Raw genomic sequence first — 15,958 nt, forward strand, 5'->3', positions numbered from 1 at the left:
ATAGAACAGGGCATTATCAGTTCATTGCAGCATGCAAGAAGTTATTAGGACATCTTCATCTACCATTGATCATGGAAGACTGAAGCTGCCTCTGTTCTATCAATTTGCAATTGATTAATTAGGTAGTTTTAAAGTCACATATATTGCTTACTTTCGTCAGATATATTGCTTACATTTGTCCAATAGAGCAGGAAAATATTACTTAATGTTTCTGATAAAACATTATCAGAAATTAACTGTGGATGAGGCAGTACTCATCAAATCAACTATGTCTACAGGAATTTTTGCTGTTTTTACATTCTGGGTACATGCTATTCTAACCCAATGACAGCTGATTTAATATAAGACATACTGTTAACATGCTGCTTGAAAACTTTGAAGCTGAGGGCAGGGTGATTGTACACAGAGAGCCAGTGTAATGTAGGGGTTAAGAGGGTAGGACTAGGACTCAGGAGACCCAAATTGTGGTTCCCACTCAGCCATGGAGCCAGCTAGTGACTTTGGGCCAGTCACATACCCTCAACCCAGCCTACTTCGCAAGGTTGTGAGGATAAGACTGAGGAGGAGAAGAAATATGTAAGCCACCTTGAGTTCCTGGGAAGGAAAAAAAGGCAGGGTATAAATATAATAAATAAATAAATAAATAAAGTCCTTATTTGTATACAAATCTAGCTTTAAATGCTTTCAGTATGACAAAGCAAAAGAGCATTGTCAGAAAAGCTAAAGTTAAAGCTGCTCAGGTACTTAAGATCTAAAACTTAAGATCTAAAAAGCAGCTTTACAAGAATGGGACCAGTTACACAGGGGGGTTGTGAGTTCTCCTATGCTAGAGGCATTCAATATGCAACTAAAGAGTAATCTGAGAGGGATGGTTTAACTTGATGTCCTGCACTGAGCAGGGGGTTGGTTGATGGCCCTATGGCCCCTTCCAACTCTACTATTCTATGATTCAATGTTCTATAAGAGTATAGTATCTCCAGTTAGGCTCAATCTCTCAAGCATGCTAGAAATGGCAAACTGAAGTTATGAAAGAGATTATATCAGCACCTGCCCAACTGGTGGTGTGGATCACACATTCATACATACACAGTAGTCTTAGTGAGAAATCTAGTTTGATTTAAAAAAAATTGTGCACTCTATTTTCAGTGTATTCAAAAAAGTTCAGGACAAAAAAAAATTTCAGACACACACACACACACAGTATTTGTGTATTGATAAGCTATATTCATATCAAGACAACTAAGAGTGCGATCCTATGCAAGTTTATTTTATGCAAATGCTGAGGTCAGTAGGATATTTTCCAGTCTAAATATGCATAAGATTATATCCTCAGCTACTATACACAATTTAGAAAAAAAAAATCTTTATTACTGAACTACTGCTTTTTAAGTATTATTCAGAAGAACTGCTAAAGCAAGAAGTCCTATTTTCAAAATATGCAAGTCAAACATATGTATGGTTCAGATTTTTCAGAAACTGCAACATTAGCATGCACTATTCTGAATACAGCAATGCAATTCCTATAAAACTAAGGTGGAGGTGGGAAAACAAAGGTGGAACAATCTTGTGACATAGCACATACTAGACAATAAAGGTCAGCAAGTATTTATTAGTAAAAGATCACAACTGACAAATATGAGGAAGAAAGAGTCTTCTTCAGACATCTCTTAAGAAACTTAAGTCTCCTCCAGACATCTCTTGCCTATTTTCACACATGCTTCAAACAGCTTTGAAGATGAAAACCAGGGCATTACCCAGACAAAGCTGATGCCATTACAGTCTTTTAACTTCAGTGGGAGACTTAAAAATGTATTTAACCCTTTGCAATTAATTTTACTCAGAATGCTTAACTTTTGCTTGGCTATACCTTTTCAATAATATGTGTCACTTTCAGACTATGTATGTACTAATATCCTGAATGCAATACTATGATCCTTAGCCTTTAATGAAAAAATACATTCTGAAATGTATGCTCAGTTCATAAGACTGCCAAAGTACTTTCATACATTAAATCTTCCATCAGCAGTGGGGTTACTAGATCTATTATTTATGGTCCTCCTTGATTTTTATTTATTTCGAATCATAATTTAATATAAATTTTGGAAAGCACTGAGAAACTACTCTGAAAGTGGAAATTACAATAACTCTGGAAGTGGAATAATATTATCAAGTAAATTATGTGCTTTTTATGTCACTTAAAGAACAATCATACCCATCCAAGGTTTGAAGGAAAAATGCTTCCAAGTATTCACTATACACTATGTCTCCCCTGATGCTACATATTACTGGACTACACTGTTAATCTATTTTGATGTGAAAGGTATTGGTATTTGTGTACTTCAGTGTAATCATCTACTTCTACTGTATTTTATTTGTATAGACACACACACACAACGGTCACATAAATACATATTAATACATGCACACACATACAACACAATCTTAAATCTTGATAGTTCATATTTTGAATGTTCAAAGGTTGTTAGGAGTCTAGTCAGAAGTTAATGGCAGTGATTAGGTTCACACATCACAACACGCGGCCATGTTCTTTTATCACTGTGGTCTTGTTGTGTTGCCCAGACCCAACTATGTTATATCCCCATGCTTTCTTTCCAGGCCCAGAAACTGTCACAAGAAGCAATGGTCTGTTGTATGATTTCTGTGTATCAGAAGTGTCTTCTGTGAGACACAGAGGCTCTATTTTTCCATTTGTGATAAGAAAACACTAGAGTCCAGTGGGAAAAGTGGCCACAAATGGAACTCTGAACTTGGAGCTGGACATCCATGTTCCAGTCCTCTTCCTTCGCTCACAGCCAGCATGGAAAGATGCCAGCTGCTTCTTCAGGGTTGCAGAATCAATCTAGGAGAGGTACAAAAGGTGGTATGGGGAGAGTACATGGTATTCTTATGGTACTCCAGCCTTCTTCCCCCCAATCTTCTGCCCTTTAAAGGCATCACAGCTAGATAGCCAAAATCAACTGTCAGGCCAAAGTACAAAGCAGGGGGAACAGACAGGTGAAGACTGCCTCCATCACTGTTCTCACTTTATACAGGATACTTAATAAGCATCCTGGTTTAGAAACATGATTATGGAGTCAATAGAATTATACCTCTACTGTTTACTAGATACAAGTTCCAACAAAAACAAAAATGTACCATTTTTTGTTTTTGTTTAATCCCTATACACCATGAGTATTTTCCCTGAAATGTTTTAGGGGAAAAATTAAAGCATACTTAATATAAGTGTTAGATAGAAAAAAATACTGGAACACTTTGCAAAGTTTAAGGACAATATCATGTACTTTCCTTGCACTATTTAAGGCAACAAATAGCTGCTTGCAGCTCTTGAAGGCCCAGAATGTGGAGATTTCTGAGAATCATATGACCTGATGACCAGAGGCAGTATTTGGTGCAGCAGGGGTAGTAGTTTCTCCCCCCTCCTCCGAACCTCTTATTTTATTTTATTTTAACTCACCTAGGGGGAGTGCTTCAGAGAGGGAGGGAGATGGAGGCCAGACAAAGCTCAGGATAAATTGTATCCTAGCCTGCCCAACCACCCACCTAAATGCCCTCTTCCCCCCAGTTTCAGATTTCATTTCTTAGAGAGAAAAGTCTAGGGAAACATTGCTTGCATGGCAAACTGAAAGCACTGGGCAGAGTCCAATAGAGCACTTACAGCCTTGCGGATTTCTTATCACAAGGTGGGTCTTGCCAATTACACTGAAAGTGTTACCAACCTTCCTTCTTACAGAAATTAGCATTTCTGCTTGTTTAGGATTGCCTTAGAGTCACAAAATCATTGTTTGCACAATGGAATTGACAAGGTAGAAAAAAATAGGCAGGGGCTTAACCACCCCACTGAATTCTACCCATTTACTTTCCAGTGGACCTGTTGATTGCAACTGCTTGCAACCTTTTGCTGAAAATGCCAAGCATATCTAAAGTTGAGTTCATCTACATTTTAGAAGATGGGGTTTGCTACCACAGAAAGTAGCAAGCTCAAGTCCTTCTTCAGCCATAGATTTACTAGTGTGATCCACTTGACTCCTTGAAAAGCAAACTGGGGCATCAATCGCTCCTTCACCAAGAACACCACAATACTGAGGAACAGTTCACATTTATCACAGAAAAACACAGTCCACATATGGAAATGGATCTAGACTTCTTCTCAATTCCAATATTCTTGTGCCTTTATTTTAATGTGGCCATCATTTTTCATAAATGCATATTCTAAGATACACATATATTATCTCAATTAATGAAAAAAGCAGTAACACCCTCTTTCCTTTACAGTATAAGTGGATTTTTTTGGAATCCAAAGATTTTTTTTCCAGAAAAAGTTCAAAGAAAGTTCAGATACTAATATTTTATTAGTATATGAACCTCAAGAAAAGCAGCAGGTTTCTTTCAAAACAGATGCTAGTGCCCATAGTGTTTCTGTTGCCTTTTCTTGTCAGTTACATTAAGGAAGTGACCCTAGTTTGAACTCTCAGCTCAACAAGAGAAATAGAAGCAAATTAGTGATTGGCTAGGAGAACTGTATCTATTCAACTTTCTCCTCCCTGCTGGGGTCTCTCCAGGAGGATAAGAGATTTCTTTCAACTGGGCCAGAGGGATATCTCATAGTCTCTAATTTTAACACCCTGACCTAGGCAGTTTTCCCTTAAGACATGCCTGTTCAAGATTACTTAACTCTCTTCTTCCCACTAACTCTAGACATACCCTATTGTTGCTTTAATATCATGATCTAAGATTAAGTAAATCATGAGAGAATAATTTGTAGCAGAAGACAGAAATGGAGATACAAAACAATGCAACCACAACAGATTTGAGAACACTGGATAATCCTTCTTCCCATATGTACCCTCCACTTGTCCAGCTGGAGATAGCTTCCTTTATATATGCTAGTGCATAGCTAGACTTTAATTTGTCTGAACACTTCCCTTTTTGATAACCGGAGGAAGGGAGCTTATCTCTCTTCTAAAGTGAGCAATTCGAATAAAACAGGCTTGGACACAAATACACTATTAACACCAAGTTCCACTAAAACGTGGATACCTCATGCCCCCATTTCACTCTGAACTAACAAACCCTGCAGGCCGCACTCCCAAAACATATCATGTAAGCTCCCCAATGCCACCAAAGGCATGAATCCCATTGCTTCGATCTCCTAGCAAGCATCCTCAACTCAAACCATACCTCGCCAAGAGAGCAAGCTCTCAGTCTCTCCCTGCATCCTTATGCCCCTCTTCCTTTCCAACAAGCATCTTTGCTCCTCCATTATTCCCCCGAGGCCTTCCACCTCCCATTTCAGGCTAGGCCTGTTAGGAAAGCGCCAGTACCGGGAAGGGAAGAAATAGAAAGGAAATACCAGGCAACTTACCACCCAGGTTAGACCCCCGCTGCCGCCTCCTCCTCCTCCTCCTCCTCCGCCTCCTCCTCCGCCGCCGCCTCCTGATTTGGCCATTTTTTTGGCCCTCGCCTCAGTATAAATAGTTGCAAATACAAAAGACTAAAGAAAAGGATTTTTTAAAAAGCCACCCGCAGCACTGCAAACACACTCACACCCTTCACTCATGCACCGCAGATTCGGGGGGCGCGCGGGTGGGAGGGATCCTTCCACACAGAGAAAGATTTCTTCCCACCCAGCGCGCGCCCACACACACTCAAGAGAGCTCCAAGGCTCCCCTCACGCTAATGCGCGCGCGCGCGCATTCACAGAACGAGGCGACCCCCCCCTTCTTAGACAGATCCTCACGCTGCCTTGTGGGGGGGCGCACGCGCATCCATACAGCGCGAGCCCCCACCGCCTCCCTTCGTCGCGCGGGCGCGCACCCGCACACATACAGTTCCCTTCGCGCTGCCACCACAGCTTGTTCGCTCGCGCGCGCTCGCGCGCAAAACGCCTCCCCCCCCCCGCACCCACCCTCCGGTCTCTAGCTCGCCTTTAGGGCCACAGACGTTTAATTCATGCTTAAGCTGGTTTAAAAGCAGTCTTAAAAATCAACGGCCAGCGCCTGAGAACAGCGACTGGAAAACGGCCCGTGAGGGCCCAGAATATGTCGCAGATGTTTTTTTTTTTTTTTAAAGCTCCTGTTCCGGTGCCGCTCTCGACGGCAATGTTGGGCGGCGGCGTAGACAGAACCGGCTCAGGGACCTCGTCTGCAAGCGGCTTAGAAGGTGCTTGCCGTCCCTCCCTCGCGAGGTGGGTTCAAACGGGCAAGTGCCCAACGAACCAAAATTTAAAAGGCTGCCCAGCCCAGCCTCCCACCGGTGCTCTACCCGCGCCGAGGCCCAAACCCTCAGACAATAACTGCGCTGGCCCCGTCCGGCATAACCACCGCAGCCTCCAACCTCCCCCTCCCCCTCTCTCCACCAGCCAATTACAAGCCAGGGCCTGCCGCGCAGTTCGCGTCTTCAACCAATCATTTAAAAAACCCTCAAACTGGCGTGCTTACGTCACCTTATGTGGCAACAGCAGAGCAGGCTCACTGCTGGAATCGTGTGGCTTCCCAGTTGTAGTGAATTGAGACTATGGTGCCAAGGTAGAGCAGGAGACCTGCTGCTCCTGCTGCCACCGGAGACTCTTAGGGATTCCTTCAGCTGCTTCAGAGGGTGTCTGGCTCAGGTCTGGGAAAGAAGCCGAACGTACGCAAGATTAAGTGCGCCGAAACCCATGAAAAGTAGCTGCGCCCGATTCTGCATTTGGTATTTACACTGTCAACCCACACACACCACCGCAGAACCATTAACACGTTGATTTCCCCTACTTTAGACCCTCCTACCAGGGGCGAGTCAAGTGCATAATTACTAGGAACACACTTTCTCTATTGATAGGGTTTTCATAAAACAGCCGCAAATCGAGTTGATGTATTGATTTATTTTAAGCATGTGTGTGTGGGGGGGGAGGTGTTTTTCATATTCAAAGTTATTTATGTAAAATAAAATCAGTGAAGCCACAAGGAAAATAAATCCTATCTTTTAAAACTTAATTGCAGAAGCATACATAATAAATTAAAGAGGTTAGAATAAGCAGCAAAATCACAAAACATTCTAAAAACTACAAAGAGTCATTCAAAATAAACAGGTTGTGTATCTTGTATCCTAAATTATTGTGGGATTAGCACCTCCTTTGTTCAGGAGGGTCTTTCAGCAACAGCACTACCATTGAAAGATTTCTTCCTTGTTGTCACCTACCTGGTCTCATTTGGCCAGAAGACTGGCAGAAAGGCTGTTGGTCCAGATCCTGAACTTCAGGCAGTGAAGGTCTTCATAGATCATTGCTGCATGGTCAGGAGGACAGCTCCTAATCAAAAGTCTGCCTGTTATGTTTCTCCTGAATTAGAGAATTTTTCTGAATCCTATACAAGAGCAACCCCACATATAACACAAACAAGCTGGATATTACAAGAGCATGGATAGCTGTAGAAAGGCTATCTCAGTTCAGAAGGGATTATGGCTCGTACACTACCCTAAACTGATGAAAGGCACTGTGTCATGGGTGCCTCTTAGACATCTAAAGTAAAGGTCAGTCACATCTAAGACACTCCAAAGCAAGAGAACTGACCCTGGGGAAGGCAGGGAGATTTCAACCTCATGCAGAATTGACAAAGCAATTCTTTCCAAAACCAGTGAACAGTAACTGCATTTTATTTGGATTATGTTTCAATTTACTAGCCCTCATCTAATCCATTACTGTTTCTAGGTACACTGTGTCACCTGGTTGAGATGTAGAGGAGAAATCATTGGGAGTTAATATTGTACAGATGACACCTCTTTCTAAATTTCAGTTTCACTAAAAGCTACATGAGTGCTATGGTGACAAACTATAATCTCCCAATCCTTCAATAATCTGTCCACCAAGAAGAAACAGGACCATCAGAAGTTAGTACCTGCTATTCCGATCCCCAGTTGTCCACAAAAATATGGTATGATCAATAGTACTGTAACAAAAGCAACTGAGAGATCTATGAGAACCAATAAAGTGATACTTCTCAGTTTCACAGCCCCTTTGCAGGTTGTCCAGAAAGGGCAAAAATCCAGTTTCAGTGCTGAGTATAGGTATTAAATCAGATCAGTGCCTAGAGTTGTACAGCCAACACCTTTTAAAATACCTTGGCCAAAAAGGAGAGATGTGCACCTAGCCACAATCTATTACAGTTTTCCTGGATGTACACATAAACCATATAAAAGCTTTATACATTTTCATACTCCGCAATCACTACAAGGACAATTTGACTGGGTTGCATGACATGACAACCAATGATAAAAAACCTCACAGCTGCCCAAACCCAGTCAAGTGAACAACCATTGTGAGTTGTTGTCAATCATGATATGACATAATATATTCTAGGGTTTCTCCCTCCCATGATTGTTTGTTGTGTCATTCAATCTCAAACAACACAGCCCACAATGGTGAAACTCCTAGAACCAAGAGAACTGCTTAACAAGAGCAACAGCTGTTACTTTTGCTAAGTGAGCTAGCCAGAAAGTGCATTTGACAGCTGCCACAGTTTGGAGCTCATCCTGCCTCCTTCACCAGAGATGTTCTTTGGGGCAGGAGCTGGGAGGTGCTGCCCTAATTCAGATATAGTTGTTACCTGTCATCTAAATTACCGTATTTTTCGCTCTATAAGATGCACCTGACCATAAGACACACCTAGTTTTTAGAGGAGGAAAACAAGAAAAAAAATATTCTGAATCAAATCGTTTACTAAACTATTTAATAAACTATAACAGAATACAGTAATACCGTATGTCAACCTTGTAAAGTGAACAGCAGTCAACAGTGGCATTAAGAACCATCATCACTGTCATTAACAAAAGAGAGACTTTAAAGTTCAAGTACTCTTCTAGTTTTCGTTGAACCCATAGAACTCATCATCACTAGAGTCAGAATTTATGAAGGTCTGTTGCTCACAATCACTGACATCACTTTCTTAGTAGTGGAATTATTGAAGGAATCCACAATCTACACCAGTTATACAAGAGCTGCTGCAGATAATTCAATAACAAATCTAAAAAAGCCAGTAATGTCCACGCTGCCCTACTAGTAAATAATAGAAAAAAACTTCTGACAAAAAATGAGATATTGTACGGTAAATCAAACACACAGCGGACTAAATAGCCTTTGAAGAATAAACTTCATACACAAAGGTAATGCTGTTCAAATATCCACTGATCCTAAAAAAAATGTGTCTGATCAACTAACAGATAACTGATCCATGGATTCCTGATAATCACAGGCACATTCCCCATCACTTCCCCATGGGCTTCATTAAAAGACGGGTTGCCATTTGAAAACACACACCGACCTGTGATTAACAGTTCTCACCTGCACCGGAGGAGGGGGGGTGGAGCAGGGCGCGCCGAGCACGTGCCGGCCAGGTGGTGCCATGTGGGGCCGACAGCGTACCAGCAGTGGTCTTCTGGGCGGCACGGCGGCAGGTCTTCCTGGGTGGTGGGGGTGAGCAGTCCGTCTCTCTGTGCGGCCGGTGGGTTAAAGGCCGCGGCTCCTCCTCCGCACCTCTCCCCCTGAGCGGCACAGCTCTCACCTGCACCAGGGGGGGGGTGGAGCAGGGCGCGCTGAGCGCGTGGCGGCCAGGTGGTACCACGTGCTGCAGGCGGCCGGCAGTTTGCCGGTGATGGTTTTCCGGGCGGCGTGGAGGCAGCAGGTCTTCCCGGGCGGTGGGGGTGAGCAGTTCCCGGGCGGTGGGGGTGAGCAGTCCATCTCTCCATGAGGCCGGCGGGTTAAAGCCCGCGGCTCCTCCTCCTCCTCTTCCGTATCTCTCCCCCTGAGCAGCACAGCTCTCACCTGCGCCGGGGGGGGGGCGGAGCAGGGCGCACCGAGTGTGCCGGCCAGGTGGTGCCACGTGGGGCCGGCTGCATGCCGGTGGTGGTCTTCCGGGTGGTGCGGCAGCGACGTCAGCGGCAGGTCTTCCCAGGTGGTGGGGGTGAGCAGTCCGTCTCTCCATGCGGCCAGTGGGTTAAAGCCTGCGGCTCCTCCTCCACACCTCTCCCCATGAGTGGCACAGCTCTCACCTGAGCTGGAGGGGGGCCCGGAGCAGGGCGCACCGAGCGCATGCCGGCCAGGTGGTGCCACGTGGTGCAGGCGGGCGGGCAGCATCCCGGACGTCGGGTACACACACATTCGCTCTATAAGACACACAGACATTTCCCCTTCCTTTTGGGGGGGGGGGGAGTGCGTCTTATAGAGCGAAAAACACAGTACATTGCTCACCTGGGTACCACTGAGCCACTTGAATGCATAATTGGATTTAGATAGACACAGCCATTCCTGTGTGGGGCTACTAGATGTTCTGCATAGATAGTAACTACTATAACTACACTGAGAAAGATGCTTTGCTGGACAGCCAACCATCTTGGCCTGGGCAGAATGAATTTATTTTTTTGCTCAGGGAAAAAAAAGCGTGAAATAAGCCTGGATCTTGCTTAGCTTTTTTAGGCAAGTCCTTCTGTGCAGAACCTACATTCCTGCACCTACCAAAACATGTAGGGTAATGCTACCAAACTAAGAAAAGGAAACTTGTTTTACCCCTGGAATGCTTCTTGGTTCAACAACCTGTCTTGCCCTCCGCATATTTTTATTTAATATTTTGATAGTTAATCTCTAAGCAGATGCACACATCACTCTGAATAGATGCATTAATGCCAGGTACATGCAACAAACCTTGCTATTCCACCAGCAGTCTTTGAAACATTAATGACTGGACAATGTTTGAGTTGTGGGGGTGGGGGGTAGAAGGTCAGAGATGCAGAAGTACCACATATTGAGCCCTCCATTTTAGCCAAGTCAACCCCCTTCACCAATAACCTTCCAAAATAATTGCTGAAAACATCACAATGCAGGAGTCAAGGCCCTACGTGTTCACTTATTATTTGATACTATGGCTTATTTATGGTCTGTTAGTTGAATCAGGTTATTTCTCCTAATCTTACTTCCAGGTTTGAGATCATGGCTGACATGATTTTAAATTCCCAAATATTCTGGCTTAATCGGTTTATACACTACACAATAAATAATACCTATACTCCCTCCCACCATATTATAGAAGCTTGAAGATAAATATTCTGTCACCCCTATCCTAGTGGAACATTAAATATTTTATTTATTTATTTATTTATTTATTTATTTATTTATTTATTTATTTATTTAAAACATTTCTATGCCGCCCCCATCGCAACAAAGCCTTGGGGCGGCTCACAAAGAAAGTACATAAATACATACATAAATAATGATAATATAACAGTAAAAAAATCATTTAAAAACCCCCAGTGCATTCTCGGCTAAAAATTTTAAAATCCTAATTAATTCAATAATTTAACAATTACAATAAGTTTTAAATAAAAAGGTCTTAGCCTGGCACGACGGCACCAGGTGGACCTCTCTGGGGAGCGCATTCCATAGATGGGCCGCCACCACAGAGAAAGCCCTCCTCCGGGTACTCACCCTCCTAATATCATTCACAGAGGGTTCCCGGAGAAGGGCATCTGTTGCTGATCTCAAGGGGCGGGAGGGCATACATGGGTGCAAGCGTTCCTTTATATATACTGGGGTGGGAACAACAGGATTCAGATACAGCCTCTGTTACAGTTGCTCTTAAAAATCTTTTGCAAGTCTTTTCAAAAAGATGTGTTCTCAACAATGCTGCAATCATAAATAAACTTACCAGCAAATAAATCCAATGGAACTCAGGGATTTCAGAAAAATATGCTTAGAAATGTACTGGTAAAGAAACAGAAATCTTTGTGTGGGGTATTTGCTATATTCAAAACAGTACACTTCCAATCTAAACAATTTCTGCAGGAATCTGAGGATCATATTCTACAAGTACTTTGTTCTCACCCAAGTTCTGAAAGTATTTTCACAGCCATATTACACAATAATGGAGCATCTTATGAACAATATTCTACAATCATATTCCTACATTCCTAGGATTAAGCCTCATTAAATTCTATAGACCTCTGAGGACGTTTGTAGGACTGTGCTGTAATTACAGTATACACATTATATGCTGGAATCAGATTAAACCATACTTAGTCTGATTACCATAGAGTAGAAATGTTAAATTCAATGAGACTTAAGTTACTAAGCCTACAATGCTGCTGGACTTACTTCTGAGTAGACATGCATAACATTGCACTGGTTAGTTTCGTTAACTTAATTTTCATTATTTTCAGTTTGCCCATTCTGACCATGACTGAGTCTAGATTCACCCATTTTAACTGTGCACCTTTTCAATCAGATTTTGGTTTATATACACACATATCTCAAAACATGTATATAGTACATTTTAAAAATAAACTTAGTTGTGTTAGGACATGTGGACTGATTCTACTCCCCCTCCCCCACTTTTTACACATACACACACACACACACACACACAGAAAACCTCTGCTAGGTGTCCTCCATAGGATTTGTGGTATCAGAAGTTTTTTCAGAGTGAATGCTATAATATAACCATAGAAATCCACTATGAAAATATCCCAATAGTGCATTAATGCATGTACTTGCCTCTTTAAAAAATATTGTTTTTTAAAGTATTAAGCATATATACTTATATACTTGCTTGGCAAATATAATATCATTTCTAAGGGGTTTATTAAGATTTATTTATTAGACCACTAATAAGTCTAAATAGAGTCTGGAACAGTAGACCATAAAAATAAACAAAATAAAACAGAATAAAATGACCATAAATTAAATTTTCTTTTAAAAAACAAAATACCAATTAAAATATGACTGGGCATTCAACAACAGTTCCTGAAATAAAGATGTTTTCAGGAGGCACTGAAGAGATCACATACTGGTGCCTGCCTGACCTCCAAAGGCAGGGAGTTCAGTCATCACACTGAAGACTTTTCTCTGGAGGCACTACAGTTGGGCCATAGGTTCTTGTGGAACCACCAGTTGCATGACAGCTGATGAACTGAAACTACCTGTCTACAACTACCCAGCAAAAGTGGGGAAATCATGACCTTCAAAATGTTAGACTCAAATTTCAATCATTTCGTATCACTGGCCATTATGGCTGGTGCGGATGAGTGTTGGAGATCAACAATATCTGGAAGGCCATAGGTTTCCTAGCACTGTTGTATAGGTTGATGGTACCACTCAAAAACTTTTTTTCCTCAAACCTGCAAATTTTAAATTAATTGGATGTATATAACAGGATATCTAAAGGACTGGATATCCTGTCCATCTTTCTAACTGTATTATATATATCATCTGACTTTATACGTAATACAAAATGTAGCATATCACATAATGATTCCTTTAAAAGCAGAGAGATTTCAGCTTGAATATATCCTTCTTCAACCCTTGACTTGAATGAAATACTTCTAAGTGAGAAAGGTCCACACTATCTCTATATAAACGGCTCCAATAAATATTATATCTTTTCACAGATAGTGACCTTAATATCTTAGTCTTAAAATGCATTACTTGGAAGTATATTCCACTGAACTCAATGCAGCTTAATCTATGGTCCTTGTTTAGGATAGAGCTATAAATTCTGTCACATCACATACATCATGTCCTCTTTCATAAAAGTTTGGCTGCATTTATTTATTTAGTAATATCCATGAAATGTACCATTCATTTTAAATAGGGAAAAGTACAGCATTAATTACCCTTGTGGAGAACATTTCAGCAGGGTAAAGCTGGCCCAATACATTTTACTGGAGAGCCAGAGGAGAAAATTACCCCCCCCCCCCCCCCCCCCCCCCCCAAAGCCAACCAGATTAGCAGTTATATCTAGCAAAAGGATATCAACCTCTGTTGTACCCAAAGGCACCTGACAGGCTTAGAGGCACAAGGCAGGCTGTTGCACAAACAGCTCTGTTCACTCCTCACCATCTGTTTCCTGAGTTGGCTGTCTCTCTGCCCAACAAAAGGGCCAGCCCTGCAGTAGAAGCAAAACTAATTAGCTCACACACCCAGTTCTTCTTGCCTACCTTGTTGATTCGAGTAGTGTCTGGAGAAAAGGATGCAGGGGAAAGAATGAAAAAGAGTCCTTCCTGAGCAACAACATATTGCTTAGACATTACAGTCCACAGAATAAGCCACTAGCATGTTCACGAATTTTATCGTCATCAGATAAGGCAAGAGGAATGGTCTATCATTGTGCAGGACAAGAAAGCGATGCATGTCAAGTCATGAAAGGAATGTAATCAGACAATCTTATGAAGCCATGGGAATCCAGTTCAGGCTATGGTAATTTTGTGTTACTCTAGGCACAAACAAGCACACATTTAATTAAGTTCTAGGTTTGCTCTGTCAAACCAGTATTACAGCTTTCAGAAATATGGTCCTGTAGTGCTCAACACAGATCCCTTGCCAAGCCTTTATTTAGCATACTCTGATAACTTTATTCAACATGTTTTCTCAAATGCAGCATATTAATTATACTGTAGAATAAAGTATTGTCCTTAGCTTGGGCTGCTCTAGGCAGTTTCTTGGCCTTTAGAAGCTAGTATGATCAACTGAAATTGGGGGCTGTCTTCCAACACTGCGGGCATGCCAAGGAAGTGCTGTTCTACAGGTTTAAGCATCTCTGAGAACAGCAGGGATATGCTGATGTAATTTATTTTAATTAGAATGTTAGAAAACTGAACTTCTGGCCTTACCCATATGCAGCTGTAGTCATTAACATGCAGCATCAGTTAACCTGTGGATAATTTTGGGTGGCTATTCCGAATACATTATATGCATCTTTCTCTAGGATATCTGTATAAAGGAAATAGTTCCATTTCTTTCCAAAAAGGCAGTAATACAGGATGCAATTAAAACATACGTATTTTGTAAACACAATGTATGTTCCCTTTTTATTCAACTATTTTGCAACTAGTTACACACTATTAAGTTCTACTGAAGTCATTTGAGATTAGCATACTAATTTGATTTGTAAAACGTTACAGTTCTCTCCTAATACGATGGTTTATACAGTTTGTATTTGTGTACAAAGTAGCTGGAGTATGGCTAAATGTGATTTAGAAACAAATGGCTATTCTGTCTTAGCTAGCCTAATTCTGCTTTCTGAAGCAAAAGTAACAAAATATAAGCATGCTTCTTATCTCCACACTGACTTGGAGAAATGCTTATAAATATTTCATTCATTTCCTTCATTTTGGCTCTGCTGTCCAAACCATTTAAATACTGATAATACTTCTCAATTAGTCCATCAGATTAATGGCCTGATGGAACAACCTGTATTCTTTGACATGCTTAATGCATTTCTAATTGCTTAAACCGTGTTAAAGGGCTAAGTCATAGGTCTGTATCCAACATAATGCTAGCAGAAAATGGGATTTCCACAAGCAGTAGAAGATTTTACTAACATATAGATGAACTACTTTGGAAATCTAGGAGATATTTTAGCTGCTTACATGTTGGCTGCTGCTTTGGTCTTCACAGTGTATGTTGGTGAAATTTGGTAGCAAACCAAATCTTGGTGCTGCTATAGATTTTGGTAGCACTGTTGTTAGGACTACATTGTGTCCATTCCTGTGCTAGTGTAGAATAGCATTTTTTGATACAATCCAGGATAACTGAGGAACAGGTATTGAGGAAAATCAGACCCATTAATAAGAGATGTAACAGCATACGCCGCTTAGGGACGACTCCCATACATTTTGCTGTCATATTACTTCTTTAAGTGTTTCCTAAAGTAGCTCATATATGAATCCACATTATGTCAGTTCAGTTAACTTTTCTGGGGATGATACCATGAGATGAACAGTACATTTCTCTCATATGTTGCCTACAAATCTGTAAGAGTTGTGTGAGTAATTGGTTCTAGTTAAACTTTTCTGAGCACAGGCACAAATGTCATAACATCACTTCTGGAGTGCCAGATATGTGGAAGGATTGTTTTGGGTTTAAGAAAGTCTCTATCTGTATCAAGGATGGGTGGCTTGTAGTCCAAAGACATCTGAA

General features: G+C 41.5%; 1 protein-coding gene across 3 annotated transcripts in view; it reads right to left on the reverse strand.

The window, feature by feature from the left end:
* Nucleotides 1-5,886, reverse strand: part of TOP2B (DNA topoisomerase II beta) — a 52,439-nt gene extending 46,553 nt beyond the window's left edge. For 2 of the 3 annotated variants that reach the window (XM_044449426.1, XM_044449425.1), the window contains exon 1: nt 5,384-5,885. In XM_044449426.1, the coding sequence (XP_044305361.1) occupies nt 5,384-5,467 (84 nt within the window). In that variant the 5' untranslated portion in view covers nt 5,468-5,885. Of the gene's footprint in view, nt 1-5,383 lie in introns of all 3 variants that reach the window. The other variant, XM_044449428.1, reaches the window with a different exon arrangement.
* Between the last annotated feature and the right edge of the window lie 10,072 nt (nt 5,887-15,958).

This window comes from Varanus komodoensis, unplaced genomic scaffold (genome assembly GCF_004798865.1).
Source record: "Varanus komodoensis strain SLA01 unplaced genomic scaffold, ASM479886v1 scaffold58, whole genome shotgun sequence".
Classification (NCBI taxonomy): domain Eukaryota; kingdom Metazoa; phylum Chordata; class Lepidosauria; order Squamata; family Varanidae; genus Varanus; species Varanus komodoensis.